Source organism: Mustela lutreola, chromosome X (genome assembly GCF_030435805.1).
Source record: "Mustela lutreola isolate mMusLut2 chromosome X, mMusLut2.pri, whole genome shotgun sequence".
Lineage (NCBI taxonomy): Eukaryota > Metazoa > Chordata > Mammalia > Carnivora > Mustelidae > Mustela > Mustela lutreola.
Genome location: NC_081308.1, coordinates 9,145,684 through 9,170,370, shown reverse-complemented (window position 1 = coordinate 9,170,370; position 24,687 = coordinate 9,145,684). Strand labels below are relative to the sequence as shown.

Below are 24,687 nucleotides of genomic sequence, written 5' to 3'. Positions count from 1 at the left end.
ATTGGTTTTCACAGTGGTTGTACCAGCACCAATTTACAGCCCCACCAAGAGGGCATGAGTGTTCTCTTTTCTGCACATCCCATCAACGTGGTTTTTGTTTGTTTGTTTTTGATGTGTGTTTTATTTAGCCATTGTGACAGGTGTGAGGTGAGCTCTCATGGTGGTTGTGGTTAGCATTTCCCTGATGACGAGTGATGTGGAGCATCTTTTCATGTGTCTGTTGGCCATCCGTATGTCTTCTTTGGAAAAATGTCTATTCAGGTCCTCTTAATCAGGCTATTTTTGTGGTGTTGAGTTGTATAAGTTCTTTATGTATTTTGACTATCAACCCTTTATCAGACATACCACTGCAAATATCTTCTCCCATTCAGTGGATTGCTTTTCTGTTTTAATGATGTACAAACATCACTTGTTGAATAATTTTTTGCTTCCCAACTTTAGGCTCTCTGCTTCATCAATCTGTTCATCATTCACATGCTGGCACCACATGTTTTAATAATTACAGTCCGGGGGGATGTTAGTATCTGATAGATCAAGTCCTGCTCATTGATCTCCTTTTGTGGATGGATTACTTGTATTTTACCTTCTAACAGGTCTTTGCTGCTATAAACTAAGACTACTGATTCCCATATATTAATTTTATACCAAATCACTATACTAAATTCTCTGGTTGTTTAGAATAGTTGTTTCTTCATGTGATATTCCTGGGTAAGCCATTAAACCACCTGTAAATAGTGATTATCTCCCTAATACCCTTTATGTAGTCCAATTTATTTTTATTGTCTAATTGCATTGCCTAGTTACTCCAGAACAATGAAAAAATAGATCAGAGGCCCCCAAAAAGTAGAGACTGGTCAGTGCAACCACATGCAAGTTAAAATTATGCCTTACAAGGCGCATGGGTGGCTCAGTGGGTTAAAATTATGCCTTACAAAAAAACATGGCAAACGATGCCAAAAGTGAAACAAAAAATTAGGAAAAACTATTTGTAGTCCTTATCATAGATAAGGGAGTAAGAGATTTGACACGTAAAGACATTTTACAGATAAGTGGGAAGATAACCCAACAGAAAAATGGACAAAGACATATTAAAAGATAGCTCAAAGGAAAAGGAAACACATAAAGCTTTTAAACATAGGAAAAGATACTAACCTCACTCAAAAAATTACACAGAGATACCATTATTTTTACCAGTTCTACTGTGTAGGTGAGGACATGGAGAAACAGGTGCTGTCATATTTTGCTGGCAGAAATCTAAATTAATGTCCCCTCTAAGACAGTAAGAAATTCTTAACATTTATCAGAATTGGAGACATAGGGGCACCTGGGTGGCTCAGTCAGTTAAGCCTCTGCCTTCAGCTCAGGTCATGATCCAGGGTTCTGGGATGGAGTCCCCCATCACGCTCCCTGCTTGGTGGAGAGTCTGTTTTTCCCTCTCCCTCTGCCCCTCCACCTGCTTGTGCGCATGCGTGCTCTCTCTCTCTCAAATAAATAAATAAAATCTTAAAAAAAAAATTGGAGACATAGACTCGGCAATTCCTAGAAATAGATCCTAAAGATAGACCCTCACATACACAAATCACTATACCCAAGGATGTTCAACATAAGGCTGTTAGCAATAGCAAAAGATCGGAAATCGAATACCTTTGAGTAGTGGCCATACAGGGGAATACTGTGCAGCAATTCAAAAGCTCTATAGCCATTTATTCATTTGTTCAAAACTATTTATTATGCATATACTTTACTTCAGGAATTACTTCCAAACTGGGAATACAGCAAGGAACCAAATTGATTAAAATGCCAGCCCATTTGGAGCTTACCCTACAGGACAGAAGGTTAGATGGTGGAAATCACTATGGAGAAAAATAAAGACAGGAAAGAGGATGGTTATGCAGACTGTCCCTCAACTGGGATTTGTCTGTTGTTCTTCTCATGATGAAACTAGGGTAATGGGTCTTGGGCAGGAAGACCGCAGAAGTCAAGAGCCTTTGTAGCCCCATCACACCAAGGGCACAGAGTAGCAAGGTGACTCACTGTATGTGGCCCGTGATCACCTGGCTGAGGTAGTACTTATTAATTTCCTGCTCTTGTTTTTTAATTATCCATTAATAAAACATTCCAAATGAATGTTTAAAAAGGCCCAGGAGGAACAGAAGGCCAGGTAAGGCCAGATCGGAGAGTCTTCCCTTAGCGTGATGAACAGCTCTGTTGGTAGGAGAGGCATTTTTAGGTGGTTACTTGGGCAGGTCCAGAGGACAGAGCTGTCCTGTGTGGCCTCAAGTTAAGGCCTCTGCGTCTCATCTCAGAGGCGAGGTTCTCTCCTACAACAAGGAACAAGTGAGCGGAAAAGCCTCTAGGGGGCGCTAGAAACCAGGAGGAGAACTTGCTGAATTTCACTGTTTTTTTGGTTTGTTTGGTTGGTTTTGTTTTGTGTTTTTTTTTTCAGGGTGAAAATGGCCTCCCAGAGTCTGGGAGAATCTGAAGCAACTTAAAGTAAACGTCGGGCCATGGAAGGGATCAGCATATTCTGCCCATTTGTGAGTGAGGAGCTTGCGGTTCCTAACTCCACTCTTCCAAGGGTCCTGACATAAGGAGGTGACTTGATGGGAGTTCCAGCTGACCTTGGTTTGGAGAGAAATACATGGTGGGACAGGGTGGGAAGCGGTGAGCTGGCAGCTAGCCAAGGACTCGAGGAGAAAACCCCGAGCCGCCAAGCCTCTCCATCTGCCTCAGGACCTCACGGCTGGGAATGGACTGTAAAGGCCCCGTCATCTTCCCAAGTGCGGGGCTGAGACTAGCTCACTCGTCCGACTGGAGCCAAGGAGGGAGGGGGGAGCCCCCGACAGCCCCGCAGGAGCTGCGCCTCCCTGGCAGAGCCCTTCCTCTTGGCCGCCCCCAGGCTTCCGGCTACTAGGAGTCCAGGCTCCGGAAGCACCTCAAGGGCCACCAAGGAGAATTACGTTTGCAAGTGTCACCGAGTCCAAACCATGGAGTCTGGCAGAAGAGAAATGGCAACTATGCAAATAAAATAGAGAAATGGCCACTCTGGGAATCAGATGAAGGAGGGAAAGGGGCGATTGTGCAAGTAAGACAGAAAGTGCAACTCTGCGAATAAAACCGAACCTGAGACAGAGAGAAGAAAGGATACTTACTTCTGCCACCTGTCCCCCTCCCCCTGGCAGGTCTGGAACCCCTTAAAGTACGAGTCAAGGATGAGGTGTACCAGTTTAAAATCTCTGATGCACTCAATAGTCAACATGTTACATAAACACAGAAGCCAACCCCGCTCTCGCGAGGCCCCACGTCACTTGCCTCCCTTTGATCCCGGCTCCGGTGCCAATAAAACTTTATTTACCGAAAACAGGCAACTAGCCTGCAGGCTGGTGGTGGCCAGTTTGATTGTTTTTTCTAACCGAACATTAAAATATTGTTCATCTTGATTACGGGGCAAATTTGGGACATCCTCCCTTCCTTAAATGTTGCCTCAACTCTCCTCACCCTGGGCTCAGCCTTGCACTGGGGAAAAGATCCGCGATCACTCCAGCACACTCTGACCGGAAGCGACTCACGGCCATTCCTTTTGGGCAGAGAGACTCCTCTGTTGGGAAGTGTTGTAAAATGAAGCTTCTCATCACTTATATGACCCCCGTTCCCGACCCCCACCCTCCACGCCTTGCGTAATAGCGAGTATCCGTCCCCTGAGCAGTTCACCTAGCATGACAGAAATCAACAGAAACAGAAAAAAAAAAAATTCAGAAGCAGTGATGGATAGAGTGAGCCTCCGTCACCCAGGACAGTGGTTTAACACTTAGTCTCTTAATGCAGGTGCTGTCTGTCCTGGCACAGATTCTCGGTCTCCTGTCTGCAAGTTTGAAATCCTAAAAAATCCGAGCACCAGAGAACTTTGTTTTTTAGGACTTACTGGCCACCCAAACCGGACCTGAACTGACTGTAAGGCTACTATAATCTGTATTTAGCTAGTTAGCGTGAGATTTCTCCTTTCATGGAAGAAATAGCCATGTGGGTGACTTGCACCTGTTGGAAGTGTTTTGTAACATATCATCTTGCTAAAATATGAATTCTGAACTCTGACGCCATGCTGGCCCATGGGTTTCAGGTAAGGGATTGTGGATCGATACTCCTGTCTCCTAGGGGACCTTGGCTAAGCATCCGACTCTTCGTTTCAGCCCAGGTCACGATCTCAGGGTTGTGAGGTTGAGCCCCGTGTCAGGCTCTACGCTCAGCATAGAGTCTCCCTGTCCCTCTTCCTCTGTTCCTCCCCCCATGCTCTCTCGTTCGCTCTTGCTCCAGAATAAATAAAGACATTTTAAAAAATACTTCAGTCTCCTTCACTGGGGACATATTAGCAATTCCTGAATTTTCCTCTCTGGTAAATCAGAAATTAGGAGGTGGGGCCAACACACTTTGGCCTTTGTGCACTCCTTCGTCCATTAAGATAAAAAAAACAGTCAAAATTCTCTTTTATGACCACATTGGCATAAAGAGAAACACAGTCTGGCCTGAATTATATGATTTTCCTGATTTTAAAGAAAATGAAAGCTTTCCTTAAAGTGTCACGGGCCCTAGGCCCTGTGGCTTCTAAGAACAGAAGAGCTCTCTAATGAGAAGCTGGCCCTGGTTGTCCACGGTCTCACTCCGGGGTTCAGATCAGGCACAGGGGCACAAGGTGGGGAGACAGCCACAGGCAGGGAGAGAAATATTCGACCGGGAGCAGCGAAGGTGGAGGGCAAGGGTCAGAAAAGGGGAATGTTGCGGGTTCAGTTGAAACCCCCCGAAAGACGAGCTGAACCTCTAACCTCTGTACCCATGAGTCTGAACTGATTCGGAAGTAGGGTCTTTGGCCACAGAATCCAGTCAAAGCGAGGCCATGCCGAGTGAGGGTCTCCCCAGTCCAGCGCCTGATGTCCTTAGAAGAAGGAAGTTTGCAAGGAATGCCCAGGGCTGCTGGCCCCCACCAGGAGCCAAGAGAAGGACCTGGAACATTTCCCTCAGAGCCGCCAAGAAGCTGAGAGGATCCAGTTCTGTTGTCTTGAGCCACCAAGTTTGCGGAGCCCGAGAATGGGCAGCGGGGACTGAGAGCGGCCGGTGGAACCCAGTGCCTAGACAAAGCCCAGCCGCCCGAGGAAGCCGTTGTTCAGAAAGGCTGGTGAGCTCCCTGCCTAGAACGTTCCCTGAGGATGACTGGCTCTGCGTGGTCTGGATCTCTCACTGGGTGTTGCCTTGGAACACCCAGAAAAAGTCAGGACCCATTTCCTTAAAGAAAGCATAGGAATCTCATTCTCTCTCTCTCTCTCTCTCTCTCTCTCTCACACACACACACACACACACACACACACCCTGCTAACTTCCCTCCCCGCCAAATAGCACGGTTTCTAGCTACAGAGGAAGCGATTTCACAACTGTTTTCCTATTTTCCATGCATGCTCCGTCCTTCAGTTGGGTCCATCGCTGACAACAGACCAGGTGTCACCTTTGGGTTCGGAAGGACCCAAACAGCACAACGAGAACAACTGACCCTAGTTCTCCCTCACACCTGCCTTCTCCGCTTGGACACCAACGGACGCCAAAACCACAATGACAGAAGACCAGGGAGTTCTGAAGATGCGTTCAGAAAAGTCTGCCTTTGCTGAGGACGCCGTGAGGGGCCACCCCCGGAACCCCGCCCGAGGGGGTGAGGGGCGCGGGCAGGACAGAAACAGATGGTGCTGGGTGCAAAGGAAGTGCCCCCACTGGGCGATGCTCACCTCAACCCTGTATGTTTTGCTACACAATTTCACAATCTCAGGCAAAAATCATCTGGGGGTGGGGGGCAGGGTGGGGGTGAGGTGGGGGACAAGCCTGCCATCCTGAAATGAAACATGTTTTTGTCTTTCTACATCCTCTTCCTAGGCTGCAAACTTTCTGCAATGATGCCTCCTTCCTTCTCCCTCTTCAAAGGCTTCCTTTGTCTCAGACCATCTCCTAAGCTGTATCCCCTTTCTCAGGATGGGTCCCGCGGATAACCCAGGAGAACCTTCTGATTCTAAAACATGGTCACTTGAATTACTTAGCCATTTGGGCGTGATGTGGTGTTCGACCAGACTTGAATTTTTGCCCAGCGGGAACCTATTTATAATTTTTTATGGGTTCTGATTCACTTGCTGTTGAATCTGTTGCCCGCGGAGACATTATGAAAGTAAATTAGTAAAGAAATGGTTGACAGGGTTTGTCAGCTTAGGTGAAATTTACAACTAATCAAAATATATTTTATCCTTCCCAAATCTGATGGATTCGCTAACGGCTTTGGGAGAGAAACCACTACCATGTTGAATCCGCATGTCAACGAGGAGATGGATCCCAATTTCCTGGCTTTTATGAGGATTAAATACAAAAACGTGTGACTTGCACTGGTCCTGGGGTTTGCTTCCTGGCAAGGCACTCAAGTGCTCCCTACTGTATTTCGGGGGATTCAAATAGCATGATTGTCAGTATGGCACGTGCTACTTTAAGACCCCATTTTCCATGGGCGCCTGGGTGGCTCAGTGGGTTAAGCCTCTGCCTTTGGCTCAGGTCATGGTCCCGGGGTCCTGGGATCGAGCCCCGCATCTGGCTCTCTGCTCAGCAGGGAGCCTGCTTCCCTCTCTCTCTCTGCCCACCTCTCTGCCTACTTGTGATCTCTGTCTGTCAAATAAATAAAATCTTTAAAAAAAAAAAGACCCCATTTTACAGATGGGGAACCTGAGGCCCGAAGAAGCTACTCAAATGGTAGGTGGCAGAGCTGCAGCTGAGCCTAGAGATCCCCGAGGAGTTGGCACTTTGGTAATTCTAGAAGCAAGCAGCTGTTTGGCTATGGTCTGGTTTGGACGGTCCACAGAGAACTCATAGCCACACCAGGAACATTCAGGATTCAAATTCCGGAGGTGGTTGGTAAGAGTTTCAAAAACAACAAATCCCTCAGCTCTGTTTAATAATGCAGCTGAAGTTAACACATTCCTTTGGAATGACGAGCCCCTCGGTGGACTCTGGAGCTGACCCTAAGATGCCCTTACAAATAATCGCCAGCGGACTTGCTAAGACAAACCATGAGTAACGCCATCCTCCTCTGCGCACATACCCTGATGTTGCTGAAGTCTGGGCTTTCCACAAGCCACATCCTGGGCTTTGCAGATGAGGCACACTCAGAGCCTTGATTTTGCTTTCTGAAATCCAACCAAGGGGCTAATGAGGGAGATCTGGCTCTTCCTGGAACCTTCTCACTCCCTACAAAAGCACTGTGCTCTTTAAGCAAAGGCCCTGTGGGCCACTGTTCTAAGGCCATGGCTCTTGGACTCACCTTGAGAAAGCTGCAAGGTTGAGAAGTTACGAACCGACAGGCCCGGGCCCCAACATTCTGATTTCATCAGTCTGGGGGTTCCCCTGTGATTCTAATGCACAGTCAAAGCTAACAACCTCTGCTCCAAGGCCAGGGGCCCGCGAGGTCCTACCCATATCACCAATGGGAGGGAGGGAAGCAGGTCACGTTTCCAAGCTAGTTTGAGTTTTTTATGATTCCATTTTCATTTCTTATAATACAATTATATTGGCTGTGGCTTGCATAGCAGCTTCACAGGCCAAGTAGAAATCGGATAACTTCAATCCCAGTTCCCCATGTGTTGGCGGCCCTGTTGGGCTGTTGCAGTCCGTTCACAAAGCATCATTGAACTGCGGTACGAACCTAATTCCTTTCAAGACCTAAAATGGGCATCGCGTGGATTTCAAAATTAACTTCATTCAGCCATCGAAAAGAATGCAATCTTGCCTTTTGCAACCATGTGGTTGGATGTAGACAGTATAACACTGAGCAAAATAAGTCAGAGAAAGACAAATACCGTGTGATCACACTCATTTGTGGAACTGAAGAAACAAAAACAGATGAGGAAAGGGGGTGAGGAAAGAGAGAGAGAGAAACAGAGAGAGAGAGAGAGACACACACACACACACAGAGAGAGGCAAACCAAGAAACAGACTCTTAACTCTAGAGAACACACTGATGGTCGCCAGGGAGGAGGTTGCGGGGGGGGGGGGGGTGTAGGAAACAGGTGATGGGGATTAAGGAATGTGCTTGTGATGAACACTGGGTTTTGCATGGAAGTGTTGAATCACTGTATTGTACCCCCGAAACAAATATTACACTATATGTTAACTAACTGGAAATAAAATGTAAAATTTTAAAAAAAGATTTTATTTATTTGACAGAGAGAGATGACAAGTAGGCAGAGAGGCAGGCAGAGAGAGAGAGAGGGAAGCAGGCTCCCTGCTGAGCAGAGAGCCCGATACGGGGCTTGATCCCAGGACCCCGGGACCATGACCTGAGCCGAAGGCAGAAGCTTAACCCACTGCACCACCCAGGTGCCCCGAAAGTACATCACTTCTTCAAATTATAAATTTTGTTTTTCAGCCTGACCTTTCCCGACAGTAGCAAACACCGACCTCCTGACTACAGAATACAATTGTAGAAACGATAACAGGTTTACTTAAAAGTCCTGAACAAGAAAAGTAGCAACGAATATTGAACATGCCTTGGAGTATGCTAATTTCAGGCTTTGCCGAGGCCCTAGCAAGTGACCAGAGCATGTGAGATGAGAATTTGTCCTTCGTTTGTAGAGATAGTGAAGGAAAAACACTTGTGCTGCTCACTTTGTTTCCAACCCTTTGGTTCTAGAAGAGACTACTGTTTTTGGCAGGACCAGTCAGCTCCTAACTTAGAATCTGCTTGTTGTCCTGTTCAAATCAGTCAGACCACTGTATTTGATTTTCAATGTCTAGTGCCCATCACTGAGAGGTGCTCTAATACTTGCTGGCCCCATTTATCCCGTTCTGTGTTTGCATTGTTTGCCCCCAAGCTGCATTTCGGAGTCCATCAGAAATCATGCATTTCGTGGGAAAGCTTTGTTAAGAGAACAGAAGTGGCTTACCAGGCTCTGTCGTCCTAATTTCTCATCGGTCACCTGCAGCACCAGGGAGGGCTCCCCTCTGTTACTCGGTGTGCTCAGAGCAAAGAAACTGGCCAACTTCCTGAACTCGGCGGCTTTACCACCAGCAGAACCCGGCATGCAGTTTGCAGAAGTTTATGTGGGAAGAAGGGAACTTGTGATTTCTTAACTGTTGCCAAATCATTTCTTGACTGTGCTTTAAAATTTCAAAACTGAAATTCAGGGGCAGAACGTTATTTATAAAACGATTTAAATGAATGATACAAATAGAACACATATGGGGGGAGTTGTGGGTGTGCATGGTGGGGGGGGGGAAGCTACAAGGAGCCTCACCAAAATGTTAACATCAGTTTGCTCTGGAGAGCAGGATCAGGGGAAAAGGAGGGAGAGAAACTGCGACATTTTTTCTTTGACTTAGAAAACTTCAAGTGTGAGGGGCGCCTGGGTGGCTCAGTGGGTTAAAGCCTTTGCTTCCAGCTCAGGTCATGATCCCAGGGTCCTGGGATCGAGCAGCACATCGGATTCTCTGCTCAGCAGGGAGCCTGCTTCCTCCTCTCTCTGCCTGCCTCTCCCTACTTGTGATCTCTGTCAAATAAATAAATAAAATCTTTAAAAGAAAAAAAAGAAAAAGAAAACTTCGGTGTGTTTTTATAAACTTCACCACACATCACATTTGAATTCCGTTTAGGATTGCCTAAACTCATCTTTTGTTCTATAAAGCAGAGAAATAACATTTGCGTTCCTTCATCTGTGTTCCACGGGTTTCCAAAACAGCACAGAGCGAGGTGGGTGTGGGTCCCCCAGCGGGCGTGGGGTGCAGAGAGGGAGTCTCACCCCCAGTGTCCCCGCACCTCAGCCCGCACCTGGCCCGCGGTAGCAGCTCAGTAAACATCCAGCGAATGAGGGAACAGGTGGCTGCAAGCTCGCGAGCATTCACGAGGCAGGAAGTGTTAATTTCCTGATTCGGTCTGATGAGCGAACTGGATTCCTGGATTCGGGGCTCTCAGAGCGCCTCTGAAGGGTTAAGCACAGGAGTCAGCAAACTGCAGCACAAGGGCCAAATCCAGCGGGGGTAGGGGGGCGTGGGGGATGGGGGTGAAGAATAATTTTTACAGATAAACATTTGTAATCAATCTGATGCTAAGGAACGCTAACCTTGAACTCCAAATACACGAATGTGATTATCCCCAGAGAATGCCATCCTTGTCATTATTAGACCTATATTACAAAAAAGTGCACTCGATTATTGTTTGAATTTTATCAATTAAATAAGCGTGCGATGTGTTTTTCTCTTATTATGTAAGTACCTACCTCATGTCTTTCATGAGCCTCTTGGCCCACAGAGTCTAAAATACTTACTTCCTAGAGAACATCGGCTGACCCCTGGCCAAGAGATTCACTTGGAAAGGGATAGGATGTGTTTCTTCTTGCCGGACACTGGGGACAGGGTGGGACCGGGGTGACATTTTTATGCACACACACGCACCCCGCTCCACACACATTGTATCATTACTGTTCCCCCCAAGGGAACACACCCTGTGGCTTCATGGGCCCCCCAGAAGCCTTCATGATAGTGAGCTCAGAGATCTCATCTACCTGCTACTAGTCTCTTGGTTTCCCTCGAACAATTTGGTCAAAAATGAAGTTTTAAAAAGTAAGTAAAGGGTCGCCTGAGTGGTTCAGTCAGTTAAGCGCCTGCCTTTGGCTCAGGTCATGATCTCGGGGTCCTGGGTCGAGTACAGCCTTGGCTCCCTGCTCAGCAGGAAGCCTGCCTCTCCCTCTCCCTCTGCCCCCCTCTGCCCCGACATGTGTGCTGTCATTCACTTTCTCTCTCAAATAAATCAATAAAATCTTAAATTTAAAAAAAAAAAAAAAGAAGTAAAAAGGATTGCCAGTAGGGCTGAACAAGTGGGCTGAACTTCAGGCTGGACTGCTGGCCAGCCTTTCTAGAAAAGACAGACACACACACCGTGGCTCCCCAGCCACAAAGGGTCAGCCGATCACAGGCCAGTCAGCTGGGCTCCCGCCAAGCCCGGCACATGGTGGGGCGACGCTCACAGTCTAGTCGGTGCTGTGCCGGGCAAGCTTAGGAACCTGGGCCACTTATTCAAATCAAGTGAACCTTCTCAGGTGTTTCCACACAACCAGTAACCATGAAAGAGGGCAATGACATTGACACCGAGGCAGGATGATCACTGCAAACCGGAAGCCTAGTCCCATGCAGAAAGAGGCCAGAGTGAGCCGGCCCTCTACTTGAGCCTCACACTTGGCCCTCAGTAGCCAGCCCTGCTCTCCCTGCCCTGCCCCTCCCGCTCCCCTGGGCTGTGGCCCACAGCGGGCCCGGGGAGCCACGGGCAGGGTGCTAGCCGTGCTCCTTTCCTCCGGCCTCAGTGGGCTGCCGAGCATTCACAGGGCAGCGGGTGGCTTCTCCCACATGCAGGCCAGCCACACAGGGAAATCCCGTGGAGCCCTGAAGAGGGCTCAAGACCTAGGACAGCCCCAGGAACCTGCCATCAGTTGTGTGTCCAAAAAAAATTCAACATGGAGAACAGAAAAGCTACAGTGGAAGGAGTCATAGGAAAGAACCGCTTCTTAAGCAATAGATTTAGATGAAGGAATGCATGAGAGGATTCCTCTACACAAAACCGCATCAGATGTGAGTCCATCCTGGCTTGAGATTGAGGTGCAGAGCTCCTGAGGGCATGGCTGCTGCGGGCCCACGTCTGGGAGCCCCAGTCAGCTTCCTAAGGTACCTCCAGGCCCGCGGCCCCTCCCTGGTCAGCACAGACACAGGTGATGTGGGCCACAGGACTCGGCCGCAGGTAGCAGCTGCTGTCCAGCTCATGGTCCTCCCGCACCTGTTCCCACAATTCCATAGCTTTTCCCCTACTTCCTACTTCCCATTCTTCCCTTACTCCCGAGCCCCTTAACCCACCCTCCAGAGCACTCTGTTAGCCCCGTTAGGCTCATTCCCCACCAGTTTTTCACCATTTGTACATTATTTCTCCTTTTATTTATTTATTTATTTTAAAGATTTTATTTATTTGAGAGAGAGCGAGCGTGAGAAGGGAAAAGGTCAGCGGGAGAAGCAGACTCCCCATGGTGCTGGGAGCCCGATGTGGGACTCGATCCTGGGATTCCAGGATCATGACCTGAGCAGAAGGCTGTTGCTTAACCAACTGAGCTACCCAGGTGCCTGTTATTTCTCATTTTAAACAAAAGCTTAAAGCGCTAGTCTATACAAAAACTTCAAAATCCATGAGAAAATGGCAGCCCTCTGGATGAAAAAGTTAGCTGAAGGCATACTTCCTGTGGCTTATGTAGCCCCAGATCAGAGCAGAGAGCTAGGTATGAAGAAGGAGGGCTGGATTACAGCCTCACTTGGCAATATCGCCAACTACTCTTGAGCAGTGGACAACCTGTGCAACTGTACATGATGGTTCAGCTAAACAAATTGAAGCCTATTTCAGCATCATGAATAGGACTGTCTCCTTTCAACAGCATGTCTGACTGCACAAGCAGGGCCAAGGAAAGGTCTTGCAGTCCTCTGCAAATTCCCTTTTTGAGGCAGTCCCAGGTTGCAGACCAACTATCTGAAAACCTGGGTGTTTCCATTCGTTGCAACCCATTCCTGTGTTTCCTGAAGCCACTGTCTCAAATAATGGGCCAAGACACCACAAAAAGCCATTGTACTTGAGAGCTGGAAGGGCCACCTTATTGCAGGGATGTGGGAACTGAAGGCCAAGGTCAAGAGGGCAGTAGTGGTAGAGAAGAGTATGGCAACCCACCACCCCACTTCTGCTCTGTGCGCTTTCAACTTCTCCCTTCGCAAATGTCCTAAGTGAAAAGCCAGACTTGATCAAGCCTTCTGTCCATGTTTCCCGAAGAGGATGAGGGTGAGTTTTCCAGCTCCCACTAACTCTGTGTTCTAATACCTTATCCACATCATAAAACTTCCCCCTCCACTGACGCACTGCGGGCACACTGACGTTCTGGCTGCTCCTGGTCCGCCAAAGCCAATTTAGGTGCTGACAGGCGTTCCCAGGCCAAAGGGGGATTAGGGAAACAGAAAGGCCTCGTAAGACGTTTACCAGTGAGAGTCCCCTCCCCCAATCCCCAGACCTTCCTCTGGTGGGAAGGGGGCTCTGAGGCAGTCACTGCGTCAGGGAAGGGTCGGTGTCACAGGACCCAAGAAAGTTGCAGTCGAGTTCTAGATGTTCGAAATACATACACCTAAAATGGTATTTCCTCTCCCTGGATAAGGTTTAAGAGGGGCAGATGGTCAGAGAGGAGCAAGACAGAGAGGGCGAGAGATGCCAGCTGGATCTCAGACAAGGGCCTGGTCTGTGTGAAGACCAGGAGGAAACTCAGAAGCCCCAGATAAATTCTGGGAACCAGGAAGAGGGGGAGCCTCCTCCTGATACCCCAGCTAGAATCAGGAGAAATGGCAGTGTCTAGAATTTCCCTCACTACCCCAGAGCCGAGAGCAGTGGGGAGCACGGAGGCAGAGGGGGCTTGACAAGGCTGCCCTGGTTTGCTCTAAACCCCACAGCATCGTGAAGGGAAAGGCTTCTGAGGGGAGTGAGAGCTGGCTGACACAGCAGGGGGCTTTAAGGTCAGGTGGTGGGGACAGAGCGGGGGGCGGCAGCCCGCACAGATGCGCCACAGTTGAGGGACTTGAGAGTGATGGAGCGAAACCATCCTGTGCGATTGTTCCCTTGAGCCCGCGGTCACATGGGAAGGTGTGTGTAGCTTGTAAAGCTTCAAGCCTTAGCCATCTTATCTGTGAGTAAGAAGGGGCATGGCCAGGGGTGGGGGGGGGGTGCTTCAGAAAGTTAAGATATAAAGGGGCTCGGTCGAAAATAGAGCTTATGGCGGGCCGAGGGGTGAGGAGGGTTGGGAAGGACAGAACGTGGCCCTGGGTTGCTTAGACACGTCAGTGGGAACCCATATTTAGCTTAATAGAAACTGACGGACAAACGGAAAACTAAGTTCACTGCTAGCAGGTATCCCTGATACGATGCGTCAAGCAGGGCACTTCACCTCTGTGGCTCTCCCTCCTCAAAACCCATAACCCCAGTCTCATCAGGAGAAAAACATCGGAAAAACCCAAACGGAGGGCTACTCTACAAAATCCCTGACCAGTGATCTGCAGAACTGCCAAGGTCATCCAAAACAAGGAAAACAAGTGACTGTCGCAGCTCATAGCAGCCTAAGGAGACAGGCCGACTACATGTCATAAGGTACTCTGAGCACTAGGGGAAATCTAATGGAACCCGAAAAAAGTAACAGGGTTCACTAATAATACTGTGTCAAGAAATGTAGCATAGTCCTAGAAGATGCTAACAACAGGGGAACCCAGGTGGGGGTTTTACCGGGACTCTCTGTGCTCTTTTTGCAACTATTACAGAAATTCACAGCCAGTCTAAAGTACAAGATGTATTTAAATGCTACAAAGAAAAAGGACTCTATAAACTGAGCTAGGTTCAGATTCTCTGTATATGCATACGGGTCGTAGAGATAGATCAAATACAAGGTGAATGTTCCTACTTGAGACAAGGCAACAAAACTTTTTCCAAAGACAAGCACAGGCAGAAAGTGTGGACATCGGCGCTGTGTTGTTTCCCATCCAAATATGCTAGTCGTGACTTTGTAATTTAGAAAAAAAATTAGGACGAACGGAAATGTTGATGGATAGAGCTCCAGTAAGTAAAATGTTACAGCCGTACAACTTGTACTGCAGAGCCATTGTGGGGGTGAGGGGAGTGGGGGAAGCCGAGGGCGGATCCACAGATCCAAAACAGATGGCTGGGTGGGTTGCCCCTTCCAGCTCCCCAGGGGCAAGCCCCTCCTGACCTAGTCCTTAGTCCTCCGTCTCCCCTCCCAAGTGCCACGCACACCGCCCCCATGTCACCCGTCCACGCAAACTTGGCTCCCTTCTGGGATTCCTCCAAGACGCAGTTTGGACTTCATCAGCTCGGAGTGGCCTCCTCTAAACAGCACCCCCACAAAGCTTCACCCAGCCCACCCCCCCCCCCCCCCCGTGTCCATGCCAGGCAAGGCCTCATGCTCTGAACTCCCAAAGGGTCAGGCCGTCCTGTTTCCCTTTTTCGAACTCTTATCTGGCATTCACTGACCAGGGAGGGCAGAACTCTCATCAGCGTGTCTCTGAGGGCAGAAACGCCAATGTTGTACCCTCCTTGCATAGTGGCAAGCTCGGCGGATGTTTCTGGAATAAAGGGAGAGAGGGATGGAGAGTCGGAGAAGAAAGCAAGGGCTCCCCAGCCGCAGCTGACCCTCAGGAGGGCTCACTCTGTGGCAGGACCAGCCCTTCCGAACTTACTCGCCACTCCCAGGATCCCCTGATGGAGGGACTGTGGCTGTGCTCAGTTTATATCAGAGGGAACTAAAGCACCAAGAGGTTAAAAAAGTCAGGTGACTCTGGCTCCAGAACTGTGCCACTACTGGATATTCCGACAACAGAAAGGATTCCAGGGACCTATAAAAAGTTGTCTAATGTTGAAACACAAGATGACCAGCAACATTCGACAAAGTGGTTTTGAGAGCAGAAGAATCAAAAGCCAAGTTAGAAGGGGTTTCCCAGTAGCGGGGGATGCCATCAGACCCCGTCACCTGGCCCACACAGCAAGGAGCCCAGCACACTGCAGAAGCTTCTAGAACCTCAGCCAGAGCGCCATGAGCAACAGCAGCACGGCCCCGGGAGCGGCGATGCGAGCTTCTCTGCCATCTAGAGCCCATCTCTATCCAATTGTCCCTCGGTATTCTCAGACCTGGTGTCCCAGGCACCCCTCCAGGGCCGTTCCCATTTCCAGCCCACACTCAGCTGTCTTGGGGATTATGGTTTCCGCTTTCAGAGGAGGAAGCAGGCTTGCAGAGGTTCAGTAATTTGCCCACATGATCCGAGAGCTCTGGGCACCTGTCACGCCCTGCCCTACGCTCCATTTTCCCAGGCCCAGTTTCCACGGTCAGCCTTCCGAGGCCGAGCACCGCTTCTTTCAGCCAGTGCTGTCCCGTGCCCCTATCTGTGGATAAACGGTGGGGACACCAGGAGGGAAACTCAGAGCATTAGATCAGTAAAATTAAGGGCCATTTAAAAAATATGGGCCAGTTTTAAAAATATATAAATCTTTCCTGATTCTAAGATTCCCACCTACTTCTAAACATTGCAATTCGGGAATGTGTACCATAGAGGCTGAACGCCCTTCAAATTCCACCTGTCAAAAAGAACCAGTATTAACAACAGGGTATGTGATCTTAACGATATTCTGTGTATACTGACCTGGCGCTACAAACAATGCTTTTGGAAAAATGGGATCAGACAAGTACCGCTCTGGACCGTTTCCACCCAGCCTTGTATTGAATTTGTAGATCCGTCTTATTATGATTTGTAATGGCTCTGCTGTGCGCATCGTACAGCTGTAAGGTTTTACTTAAGGGACCTCCCATTTACTTAAAGAACCTCCCATTGATTGACATCTGGGTTAGTCCTCATTTTTTTTTTTTTTTTTTTAAATTACAAACAATGCCACAGCAAATATCTTTGGAAGGAAAGTAACAGAACCATGTTCCGGGGAGGCGAAACCCGGAAATGGAAAAGCGTGTTTGTACAGCTCACAGGCTATTCCTGATGGAACAGGTTTTCCAAGTCCGCAAAAGGCAAGGAGCCCTGAGAAGGTTGGGTGGGGTTTTCACTTTCCAAGGGGAAGGAACCCCTAAGGGAGGCCCATCTCTCCTTGAGGAATAGTATACGGATCTTGGTGGATGGGCTCTTTTGGGGGGTGCAGAACCTCGTTTTTGTGCAGTGGTGTGGAAGACTGTGACAATAAACATTCTGGTGTGGAGGGGAGGGCCTTGGAACTAGTGCACGGCGGGGAGTCTCCGGTGTCTTTGGGATGCAGGAGGTGAGGTCGGATACTTGGGGGCGAGAGCATCTGCTGGGGGGAAGGGCTCAATACCAGAGCCTGAAAACATGCGAGGAGATTTGGGGAATAATCCATTAATTCAAATAGGAGGGCACGCTGAAAACTGGAGAACAGCCTGTTAGGTTGGAGGCTCAGGTCAGAAATTCTGGAAGGTCCAGCCAAGGGCGAAGGTGTTAATAACCATCCTGCCACCAGGTGGTGCTCCCAGCCCGCTCTTTCGGACTTGTGACTAGCAGGACCCTACCGGCCGTTTGTGTGTGATAATGTATGCAGGAGTATGAAAATTTAAATCGTTGTGAAAGTTAATACAAATCTGCTTGTGTATATAGTCTTTATTCCTAGTTTGGGGGCAGTTTCCGTGACGCCAACCCAAGTTTCTAAACAGAAAGAATTGTCGTTCACGATTTGACCAATGGGTGTCAAAAGGGTTTAAGATTTAAGAAAAGCAAACGCTACAAAATCATAAACTTTTGCTCCCCCCATTTGGGAGTAGATAGAGGATTTTAACGAAGCAATGAGCTAGAGAAGGCTTAAATTTATACATTTTGAGCGATATGAAATAAAGCTCCGACTTCCCAGTGTATATTCTAAGTCTACTTACTGAGTTTGATTTTTGAGAAAAAAAAAACCAGGTTAGGTAGGAAATGCAGCCAGGTGGAAAACGCTTAAGTATTGAACGCGTGGCTAGTGTACGAGGCGTGTCGGTCTGCCCACTGCGACGTGCGGAAAGAAACACTGATTTTCTAGGACTCGGTTTCTTTTCCATCTCCGAGCTTCTCCCTACCTGACTCTCCCAAAACCTAACTCATCCTTCGAGAAGCCTGGATGAGCCTTGCCTCCCAGGGCTTGTGCACGCAGTTCCCGGGTCTGATGCGGTGGTTTCAGAGTTGGGGTGGGTGTGTGTGCACACGTGCATGCCATCCATTTCATAATCATTTTGCACATAAAGTCGGCACATTCCCTCTTTTCTCAGCACCAACAACGGGCCTCCCTGGCCCGTCCAGTCTCTTCCCTCTTCAAAAAGGGTGGAGAAGCAGCCTTTCCCCTGCGCCCTTCCTGGAGACCCAGATGTCCTCGCGTCGCTTTACCTCTCCGAACCCCCTTATGATCCCCTAAGACCAGTAGGCCCCTAAAGACAAAATCCAAATAACTTACCCTGCACATGTCCCCCAAGGCAACGTGCACGGAGCCGAAAGTCAGCTTGGATGGGAACAAAGGAAAGGAGACATTCTCAGTGACGCGGTCTCCCGGCCTCCTCATCTCAGTACCTAAAGCAGTAGATATAAACAATGTCCCGGGGACGGTTTTGCAAAGACTGGTCTTTATAGCACTCATTCGGGGATCATCCGGCTCTACTTAAAATGCAGACGTCAGGACTCAAATGTATTGACCCAGGAGCCCTGGGTTTTCAAAGTGCGGTTTCCAGCCCGGCAGCATTCCGCATTACGTGGGTCCGGCTTGTTAGATATGCAAATTTTCGGGCTCAACTCCAGTCCTACTGAATCAGAAACTGATCTGGGACCTGCCAGCAGCGAGTTTTCAGAAGACCCTCAGGTGAATCTGATGCACGTTCAAGTCTGAGAACAGGTTGTTCAACTTCGCCTGTGAAAGCCCTGGCTATGCCCCAGACCGATTCAATCACAATCCGTGTACGTGGGGCCCAGGCATGGGGGTGTTTTTCAAGCTCCCTGGGTAATTTCACGGTGCAACCATGGTTAAGAACCTACTGTGACAGGCGGGGGCGTCAATATCTAAATCTCCCAATAAGTATGTCCTTCCTGCTGAGATATCCTGGTATGGTCCCCAGCCTGAGAATCTCCATGGTTGCAACCCTCGTGATTGATGGGACAGAGTCACCTCTCACCTGTGTGTGGGCGTGGACTGAAGACTTCAGCATAGCAACCGAAACCACAAAACTCCTTAAAGGAAACATAGGGGGAAAGCTCCTCGACATTGGTCTTGGCAATGATTTTTTTTTTTTAGCCCAAATCACAGGCAACAAGAGCAAAAATCAAGAAGTAGGAGCCCGTCAAACGAAAAAGCTTCTGCCCAGCAAAGGAAACCGGCAACGAAATTAAAAAGGCAGCCTACAGAATGGGAGAAAACTTCTGTAAACCACAAATCTGATTAGGGGTCAATATTTACAATACTTAGGAACTCATACAGTTCAACAGCAAGAAACCAAACACAAACACCCACAACGAAACAAAAAAAACCCAATTTCAAAAAATGGACAAAGGAACTGACGAGACATTTTTCCAAAAAGGAAACACAGAGAGCCAACACATCTATGAAAAGGTGCTCAGCATCAGTAATCATCAGAGAAATGCCAATCAGAACCGCAGCGATTCTTATGCTTCCCACGGCCAACAGAGTGACTTGTCACGGTGGCCGCAGTGGGGAATGGTCACCGCTCCTGTTTGCTCCTGTCTCCCAGCTCTTCTTCTCTTGGGACCATCTGCCCATAAGGAGAGTGTACCCCATCTTTGCTTCCGCTGCCCCGAGTTAGCCCTGTATGGTGAGGAGCCCACGCTCTGGACTGAAGACTTGCATTTCTGTCTTTCTACCTGTACCTGGGTGGGTCGACTCAACTGGGCATCGCATTTGACAAGCGCTGGATCTGAGCCCCACCTGGCACGCGTGTGTCTTGCTCAGCTGCCGAGAGAGGTCAATGACCTGGTCCCTCAGACACCTGTGGTTCTGAAACCTGCAGACTTCCTGGGTGGGATTCGAATCGGCCAAGCGAGCTTCACCGAGGCTGGGCGTGATTCACCGTGGGCGACCAGCCCCTCTTCGGGAGAGATTAAACCCTGCACATCGCATCCTCAGAAGAAAGCACTTTATACTTTTGGTTATAAACCTTGAAATGGCCTCTCTTAAGAAGGTTTTTTTGAATGAAGTTTCATGAGAACAGACGATCAGGAAAAAGTAAACTCCAGTGTGACAATGAAGATGAAATTATGCCCAGAGTTAGGGCACATATCAGAATTCAATTCTGATTCTTATAGATAAGGACCATCACAGGGTTGGGGGATCTGGGTGGCTCAGTCCGTTAAGTGTCTGCCTTTGGTTCACGTCTTGATCCCAGTGTCCTGGGATTGAGCCCCACGTTGGGCTCCCCACTCAGTAGGGAGTCTGCTTCTTCCTCTCTCCCTCTGCCCTCTGCTTCTGCCCCTCTGGTCCTGCTCACTCTCTCAAATAAATAAATAAAATCTTTAAAATGGAAAAAAAAGAACCATCACACGGTTTCATGCAAACCAACATTTGGAACTACTTCATACGTTTGGATTTTCTTTTCTTCTTGTAGGATCATAGGAAAAAGCAGAACTGGGGAAATATAGGAACTTGGATCAACAAAAAGGGACTTTCCTCAAATAAATTTTAAGCAGGAAGTGGTCAGCATTCTCATGGTTAGATAGAAGATTATGGAAAATGAGAAATTATATTTGAAAAAAAGCCCACAGAAATGAGGTCTGGGTATCTGAGACATTTCTGGAAAGTCTGATGGCTTTACAGCCAAAGAAAACAAGAGTCGACCACACAGTGATTGAGACTAGGTAATGAAGGGAAGGGTGAACAAATTGAGTGTCATTCCTTACATGAAAAAATTTTAAAACAGTATATGAATATAGCACATGAAATGTTGAGCAGAAATGGTTTGTAGGAGAAAATTCTCAGACACTGTGTGTTTTAAAAGATTAAAAATATTCACTGTTCAAGGGGCGCCTGGGTGGCTCAGTGGGTTAAAGCCTCTGCCTTCAGCTCAGGTCATGATCCCAGGGTCCTGGGATCGAGCCTTGCATCGAGCTCTCTGCTCAGCAGGGAGCCTGCTTCCTCCTCTTTCTTTGCCTGCCTCTCTGCCTACTTGTGATCTCTTGTCTGTCAAATAAATAAATAAAATCTTTAAAAATACATATATATATTCACCGTTCGAGAATATAAAATCAATCCTATATCTAAAGTAATAAGATAAAAATAATAATATAAGCTAATATTTATGGAGCACTTGATAAATATGACACCCCATGTTGAGTACTTTTCATGGGTTATATCACTTAGTTTTACAACGAACCTATATAGTATTTAGACTTAGCAAATCTAGTAACACACGTATACACACATAAACACAAGCATACACACACAAAACCACACCTACATATGAATGTATATAAACCATATAGCGATAAGCGTGTAAAGCATTCTATCATCTTTGACTTGGTTAACTTTGCGGGAAGGGGCCATGGGCACCTGAGCCTTGTGCCCACCCAGGGAATGTTCCTGAACTCACAGTTCAGTAGGATGAAAAAGACCACTAACTTTTAAACTATCAGATCCCAGCAGACTTCAAAGCTACCATTTACAGACCAGTGGGCTTGAGCGTGACGCCAGGAGACCACGGTTACGGGTTAGATTTTCAGGATATGAGTGAGGGGTGTTCAGCAAGGGAAGCTGAGTGGGAGAGCCAGAGACATACTAAGAGGGATTCGATATTTGCTTAAACCCCAGGGTTAACATTAGGGAAATGCATGACCCCTCCATCTTGAGACACCAAGCCAAAGCAATGGAAATAAATGCTCAAAACCAAGATCTGATTATCTATGGTCTTCAACATTTTTTATACTGCCCTCTCACCAATAAACAACATTTAACATATGTCCCGATATATTTCCGTATTAATGCAATGGGTATCTGATGAAATAGCCACATACACACTTTTGAAAAGATGGTATCTATTTTTGCATTTTCTTCCCACACCTCACTTTGGAGACCCAGCCAAGGGTCTCAGGAAATGAATATCGACAGCCATGAGGTTCCGCTAGGTGGCGCTCTGCACCGTATCCGCAGAACCATGAATTCGGTCAGATACTAGGGAAATTCTAGCAAAGCGCCCTTTAAATTGTGATTATAAGGAGCTCTATTTGTCAGGACTTACGGGACTGTGAATCCAGTTGGCCACTTACCCATCTCTACCCAAATATGTCAGTGTTCTTGTCCAAGTTGTCTTCACATTTTAGCCTCAAACAGAGCAGCCAACGCCATGTAAATAAAGTATATCCCTCCAAATCCAGTGCGGGGGCGGGGGTGTTGCGATTTAAGCGCAGCTCCACTCGCTGGCAGTGGGGTAAGAGCGCCGAGAGTTATACGTGGAAGGAGAAAGAGAAACTGAGCACACCTGGGGGAACCCAGGCTTTCCTTGCTGAAGAGACCCGTCTATTAACCACCCTGGGTGTCCCAGAGGAAGCTGCAGTCCTTCCCAAACTTGGCCCTGTGGACCAGCTGGGGAGAGGCACCTGGGCTAGTTCTAGAATGTAGACTCCTGGGCCCCAGAGATCCGGCTCGCTGGTGTGGAGGCCTGGAATCCACATGGTTTCCAAGCTCCTTAGGTGATTGTGGCCCCCAGTAACACTGGGAAACCAATCGAGCTGGTGGGACAGAGCTGGGTGGGTTTGGGCTGGAACCATTTCTGTCCTCTGTGACCTCAGGTAGCTGACCACACCCCTCTGTATTAACCCATCCATCCTTAAAGGCAGAGCTCCTAACACCAGCCTCACAGAGGCAATGTGAAGATTTAATGGAATAAATGAAGCATTAATTGGCATTTGCTGCTTAAGAAATGTGACTTCCTTCCCTCGCGCTCCATAACATTTCATAACAGTGTCCGGGGACCAGGAACTTCATCCTATGCTGTTCTTCCTGAGATCCTCCTCGCTGTCCCCTTGCCCTGTCATTCCCTTTGGGGGCCTTGCCCTCGGGAATGGGAGCCAAACACGAAATTGTTTCAGATTCATTCTCTCCATTTCAGAACATGTTTCCTGTGTTCTGTCGACTTAGGTGGCCGGCTCTGGGGAGCTGATTATCTCACAGATTAATCCATCATGACACGTTAATGGAGAAGAGCCGTGTGTTAAAAAAATACTTGGCAGGTTATAGGGGCCCCTGGGTGGCTCAGTTGGTTAAGCATGATCCCAGGGTTCTGGGATCGAGGCCCGCATCGGGCTCTCTGCTGCCCACCTCACCCTGCCCTACTCGGGGGGCTCTAAGGCCACGAGGCCACCAGGACTTCCAATCTCCTTCCAGATCCCAGCAGACTGTTGCTGGACCATGCTCCTTGTGAGACACTAGAACTCATACCTCCTCAGTCAGCGTAAGTCGGGGCTCTTCCAAAACATTTAATTCATATAAATCTCCAGGAGGGAGAAGCGATCCATGTAAGTGTGGAGAAATACGACCCCAGAAGCCTATGGCAAACATGTTAGAAATTGACTACTATCCGAGATGAAGGTAATCTTAAAAGGCAGCGGACCAGATCTTATCCGGTTTCTTAACTCAAAGGGTTGAGATTTGAGATAAGGAAGAACAAGGATTTGAATGGGACAGAGAGTCCCACTGCCGTCCCCCACCCCAGGGGGAAGGTCGAAGCAGGCGGGGATTTACTCTGGGTGTGTGGGAGAGGGATCTGTTGGAACGCAAGGGTACACACAGAACCATGGCTTCCAGGCAGGAGAATCCCGCCCGCAGCCGCAGCCACCTCTCCTTCTCCTCATTTGTGCGGGCTACCCAAGTCTCGCTGTGGAGTCCAAAGCCGAAGAGGAAACTGAGAGGGAGGTGGAGGCAAAAGAAAAAAGTTCAGACAGGCTGAGCCCGCCCTGCCGTCCGCGCACCCGCCACCCGCGTGGGGCACCCCCAGCCTGTGTCCACACAAGCGCATGGGCACCTGCGGACCCTTTCTCTCTGTTGGTTGCTGGGGTGGAGACTTGGTCTCCTGGTTTCCTGCATCACGTGACCTCAGTGAAAGGGGATCATTTTCGGTCCTGGGGCTCCCCTAAGCACAGCCCTTTTTTGACTTCCCCTCCCACACTGCTCTTCGCGCCTCAGAAGCTACAAGTGGCCCCCAGGGTGCCTTAGGGTCAAGGGCTCAATCTTCTAGCAGAGGCGACTGGCGGTGTGTCCCATGCACGGACTGCCGCTTGAGTACTGGCGCACAAAGTTCCAAGGACGGACAGGCTCCCACGGCCTGTCCCGTAAACCTGCTCACTTCAGCAGGTGCAGAAGAGGCGGTGGGCTGATTGAACCTGATCCCCACCCCATTCTACGATTTAGCACACGTGCTGTTTCTGCCATTCATCCTGGTTCGGAGGAGAAGGCGGAAGTACATAAAAAGCGTGTTTGCAGGGAGGGGGACAGCCTCCCCCCAAGGAAGGCTTTCTGTTTACATTAAAGAGACCATCTAGACCTAGGGATGTCCAAACAGAGCAGGAAACAGATGTGAACATGGGGCCAGGAGACGCTGATGCAGGAACGGAGCTCTGAGCACCCTCATCACCGCCCCCCTTCTCCTCTGCAGAAGGCTTGCTTTGCCTTTTCTCGGCCATAACACTTGCCCTACCAAATGCCCCCCCACCCAACCCCTTGGATTGGATCCTGCAAAGACGTGGATCCCACGTCTGGCCAAGGCACAGGATGCATCTGAGGAGAAAGCACACAACCTGGCAAGTCCAGTGGGGAAAGGAGCTGGGGGCCAAGCCCTGACAGTGGAGGGGGATTCATGGGCGGTCCGGAGTCCCTTCGGGTGAGCCGAGCAGTGGGACATTCAGAACTTCGAAGGGACCCAGCAGTCACGCGCTCCTGGTAGCCTGACTTAGTGGCCTCAGTCATAGAGAACCACATGGAGGGCCCTCTGAAGGTTCACCAAAGAGTGACCACCCAAGATCACTAAGAATTTGGGATGAAAACCGTTTGTCGATGCGCTTCTGGTTGTTTCCTACAACAAA

General features: G+C 48.7%; 1 protein-coding gene across 5 annotated transcripts in view; it reads right to left on the bottom strand.

Annotated features, from left to right (window-relative positions):
* TLR8 (toll like receptor 8) overlaps positions 1-24,256 on the bottom strand; it is a 30,569-nt gene extending 6,313 nt beyond the window's left edge. Inside the window, exons 1-5 of one of the 5 annotated variants that reach the window (XM_059156437.1) lie at positions 21,877-24,256; positions 20,628-20,794; positions 18,071-18,183; positions 9,836-9,986; positions 8,955-9,184 (exon numbers count right to left, since the gene is read on the bottom strand). In XM_059156437.1, coding sequence (XP_059012420.1) covers positions 8,955-9,092 — 138 coding nt within the window. In that variant the 5' untranslated portion in view covers positions 9,093-9,184; positions 9,836-9,986; positions 18,071-18,183; positions 20,628-20,794; positions 21,877-24,256. Of the gene's footprint in view, positions 1-8,954; positions 9,185-9,835; positions 9,987-18,070; positions 18,184-20,627; positions 20,795-21,876 lie in introns of those variants that run through there. The other 4 variants (XM_059156438.1, XM_059156440.1, XM_059156441.1 and 1 more) reach the window with 4 other exon arrangements.
* Positions 24,257-24,687: the final 431 nt, after the last annotated feature.